The sequence below is a fragment of the Cryptotermes secundus genome, unplaced genomic scaffold, assembly GCF_002891405.2.
Source record: "Cryptotermes secundus unplaced genomic scaffold, Csec_1.0 scaffold7349, whole genome shotgun sequence".
NCBI lineage: Eukaryota > Metazoa > Arthropoda > Insecta > Blattodea > Kalotermitidae > Cryptotermes > Cryptotermes secundus.
Window position 1 is genome coordinate 9,641 of NW_019742508.1, and position 4,776 is coordinate 14,416.

The window sequence follows — 4,776 nt, forward strand, 5'->3', positions numbered from 1 at the left end:
CTTGATCGCTGCGCGGCAAATGGCGGAGGTTGCTGCTGGTGGTGAAAGGCTAGTCGAGCGCGGTTGTAGGAGCCATGAGGCAGTGGCTACGCCAGATGGCCAGTGAGTCGAACCGTAACACGACCACCGGCGAGTCCAGGCGCTGTGCCCCAGTGAGTCGGGTGTGAGAGCGCTGGAGGGCCGAGGCAGTCGTGCCCGGCGCAGCCTGCCGATGTCTCCGAAAACCGAGCGCTGGCGACGAAGCTTGCTGGTTGAAGTTGCTTGATGTGGAACTGCTGAACTGAATCAATGNAATACAAATAATGATGAACATTTTCAGACAAATGCAGATGTATACAGTGTTAACACAAAACACAAACACTGTCTTAATAAACCAACTGCTAACCTCTCATGCTTTCAGAAAAGAGCATATTATGCTGGGATCAACATTTTTAATAACCTGCCATCTGATCTNTATAAATGCGATCGTTTGAAGCAATCTGATTGGTTAGCGCGCGTGATGGTGAAAAGTGATATGAAGAGCGAGCGTTGCAGAAATGCGTGATAATGTGGGATGTTCCCACAATACATATGTTTTGTATTTATATGACATTCCACATCCCACAGTCATTTTGACTAACTTTGGATCCCTGGAATGCAATGCAATGTAATGTAATATTTCAAAGCTGCTGTATGGGTATGGTGAAAGTTCAAGCCTAATATTGTCTTGAAGTTCTTCCAAAGAGTGTGGGTTGTTCACATAAGTTTTTTCTTTCAGCATGCCCCACAAATAAAAGCCATAATGATTTACATTGGTGATTGTGGAGGCCTTTGTTCTTGATTAATGACTTATCTGAAGACTTCATTTAATGCACTGACAGAATTCTTTGCAGTGTGTGCCACTGCGTTATCTTTCATAACATTTCTGTACAATTTTTTGTCATCAGTCAGTTGATCAAAGAAGGGTGACTGAATCAATCAAACATAATGTTCAGAATTTCTTTAGTTAAAAAATATTGGCCCAATTATCCTTCATGCACTAACTGCACATCAAACACCAACTTTCAAATCGTGCAGTGGAACCTCATGGACAGCATAAGAATTCTCTCTGCTACAGTATCTGTTATTGTGGCTGTATATGCAACCACTTAAAGTCAACCATGCCTCCTCAGAATGAAACACACAAGCTACAGGTCAAGAATTCCACTGAATACTAATTCCTGAAACCGCTTACAATCTGGAATTATTTCCTTGTAATCTTGAGGCAAAGGGCTATGAACAACTGTAGTTTATAAGGCTGTAACTTCAGAAACTTTGTATTAATGTGAGCTGTAATTTATGCCAATCCACATTGAAGAGCCAAAAGACATGACTTCTCTGGGCTTGCTTCTGATCAAGCACCAATGTCTTGAAGTTTTTCTTCAGTCAGTATATCTCTTTCAAAATTTCTTTTTATTTAACACTGTTTCCATAGAATACAATTTTGTTGACTTTAACCACATGTCATTTTTAACACTATATTTCATAACACTGACAACTCTACTTGCATGTATCTGAACGACAATTATACCACTAAACATGCAGCCCTATCAACATAAGCCAGCAAGCATCACATAACAAAGTGATGGCTTTGGCGGTCAGCAGTGGACAGGTGTAGGAGAACAAATTTTTAGCAGGCAAGTCTAAGGATAATTTGTCCTCCCTGTATATTCAATAAGAGGTAACAAATTTAACATGAGAACATGTGAATCTTACAAAAACACACCAATCAAATCGTGTAACTATTTCATCTGAAGCTACAAGAAACAATATGTAAATCTGTTAATTATAACAAAATCCATGTTCACAAAATAATGCTTACTGCGTTGGTGAAAATGTGAACATCAGCCTCTTCTGCTCGCAAGAAATGCACTCTCCCCTCCTCCTCACACACGGTGACGTGTCCCACTGGTAGGGAGGCAGGAAAACCTTGAAGAGAACACATCATCCCATCCTGTAACAGAAGATACACCCATACAAGGCTGAAATTTCACAGCCACAATTTGATTTACATTACAGAACTGGTACAATGGGTGTTATTATTTCGATCATGTTACTTTGGCTGGGTCGCTGGTACGTAGAATGATCTGCATCAACGATTAAAAACAGAGAACATGTGGGTCTAGCATCAATATTAAACCCGTTCTCAAGTTCAGTTTACAGCATCTTCCTCCAAAGCTCGTTGCAACTTATTACGTTATTGTCATATTAACTTCGTTCATGAAATGATTATGTGAACAAATTCCTTGGACACTTTATACCGGGAAGCTATTTATTACGCCCCCTAAATCAGATATCCAAAATTCAAACATAACCCCAAAAAGCTAGCAATAACAGATTAATCATTGTGAAGTTGAGGTTCATATTAAGTGATGTTCCCAAAATCGACATTATAGTCCCACAGTAGAGATAAGAATACTCTTTCTTACCAGATGTTCCTATGAGAATAAAATACTTAGTACAATTCCACTTCCTCGCTTTGTTTTTCCCGGCATGAAACGTACGAAACTGATTTACGGACCCTACGCACAAACGCTCAATGTCACAGACTTCTCACAGATGACAACGGAGTTCGGCCAGACCAGGGTATTTTAGCTTGGTTTTAACTTCGTCTGCTTCTGTGGCCGCTCTGATCGTACTTCCTGCTCCGGCCGCACGACAGAAGCGCCGTTTCAATTGGCGTATCAGTGAGACCGAGCGAGAGAGCAGATGGTAGCAATGGTATCAATTGCTATTGCGTGAACGCGAGTGCTCTGTTGAATAGACGCAAGTGATTATACTATTTGTGTTAATAAAGTTTTATAACATTAGACACTGCGATACCATTCTTTATAGATAACCCAGTTATCTACACTTCGGGTATTTTGAAACGAAAGATGATATGTGTGAAAATGAGGGGAAAACTAGATAGCTGTGAACATGAGACGCTCGAGGTAATTTGTATGGGCAAAAGTAGATCCTCGGAGAACGATGACGAAGTCCGGATTGAGTTATGATCACATTAATATGATAGTACAATTTATTGAAATGAAGTGTACAGTGGGTACATCGAATCCCAATGAGTTCACTGGATTTTTCAATTGACACGATCCTTCCTTACCCTCACTGTGGGCCTGGGGTCAACTCATCCTCTAACAGAAATGAGTACCAGGAATCTTCCTTGGGGTAAAGGGCGGCCGGCGAGTGAGACTGACAGCCTCACTGCCATCTGTTAGCTGATTTTCTAGAAAATGTGGGAGCTTCGATGTCTCACAACACTACGGGCCTCCATGACCTGGTACAGGAAGAGCTTTACCTTTTTAACTTTTTACCGTGGGTAGGTCAGCCACGTATCTGAGAGGGGCAGGCAACAAACACACCAGAAACGTTTCAAGTTGTGACTCCCTCTAGTAGAGACGCAGTCTGCCTCTCCCTACACAAACACACACATACACTCAACTTCAACCCCCCCACATATGGTTCATGTTACGTTTCAGGTTGTGTCAACATGAAAATTTAGCGAAATCAGAAATTTTTCCAAGAACAGTGCACTACAAATTTATTGCACTGTAACACACTGTTAACGATATTTCACTTCATTCGTGATTAAAGTAAATGCGAGTTTAAATTCCGATCACATAAAAATTAATGGATTCCATCAAATTTTAAAGTATCATGAAAGGTCAGCGTCAATGCACCAACTTCCTCCTGTAATGTGGTTACCCTAACTTGATAAATGACGTAATCATATTGTCGCATATCGGGCGTATATCGCGACAAATAAATTCTCGATGTATTCGATGTAGCGAATTTTATTTCACATTCGCTCATACAATCACCCAAATTACAGATTTACGATTACTGCTATCTGCAGTATCACAATTAGTACACTCCAAATGCCACAATACAACTGACTAGTTGCTGGCTAACTCGGCGGTAGCTCCAGGACTCACTGACTGACTCAGTACAACTCGACTCGGCGACTGTTACAGTACAACTGTGNGGTAATATCACATGATTTTGCCACGCCCGAAGGTTATAGTATATAAGGGCTGACACTTTAAGGTTTCGAGGATATGAAAGTAACAAGTTACGTCGAGGAGCGTATCGCTCTCGGAGAGTCAGGGGTTTGATTCCTGATCTGTATTCTTTCGTAATGTCTTGATCTAGTAAAGTGTTTGATTTCACCACTCAAGTTCGCATTGTCTGCTTGATTTCACGCATCCATGACCTCAATGGGCCTTGCCCATCTGCACGCTTCCAACGCTTCGGTTCACAACCAGCTACAAGTCTTCAGCAGGCAGACTACATTACCATCACGGCTGGCCAGCGCAACTACCTGCTTGCAGAAGTGTAATAACATATGGCGGTAACCTATTAGTTACCTGGTGGCAGTTAAACACGCTATCCTCCACGTTTAAGACGTGGTGACACACTCCTAACATCCTGAGTGCTCGTGTGAATCACCATCCCATCACACGCGAACCAAAACCCAACTTCAGTACACTACATCAGTGTTCCGCAACCTTTTTCTACTCGCGGCACACCATGAAGTATCCATGACTCAACACGGCACACCAAAATGTTATTCCCCTCAAAAACGCATGATATCAGACAATTAATATAAATACGTAACGTGATCAACTTATTACTATAATATTATATTGTTATTGTATTATCATTAAACAGAAATCGACTCGTGCATTTATTAACAATTAATAAACTTTAATTCATTGTAGAGTGCAGAAAATACACTTCTATTACTATTAAAATAAATAC

The 4,776-nt window shown here is 41.0% G+C and overlaps 1 protein-coding gene across 1 annotated transcript in view; it reads right to left on the reverse strand.

Moving 5' to 3' along the window:
• The window catches only part of LOC111873236, a 7,524-nt gene extending 4,934 nt beyond the window's left edge, over positions 1-2,590 (reverse strand). Inside the window, exons 1-2 of the mRNA XM_033755015.1 lie at positions 2,448-2,590; positions 1,841-1,972 (exon numbers count right to left, since the gene is read on the reverse strand). Of these exons, the coding sequence (XP_033610906.1) occupies positions 1,841-1,966 (126 nt within the window). The 5' untranslated portion in view covers positions 1,967-1,972; positions 2,448-2,590. The remainder of the gene's footprint in view (positions 1-1,840; positions 1,973-2,447) is intronic.
• Positions 2,591-4,776: the final 2,186 nt, after the last annotated feature.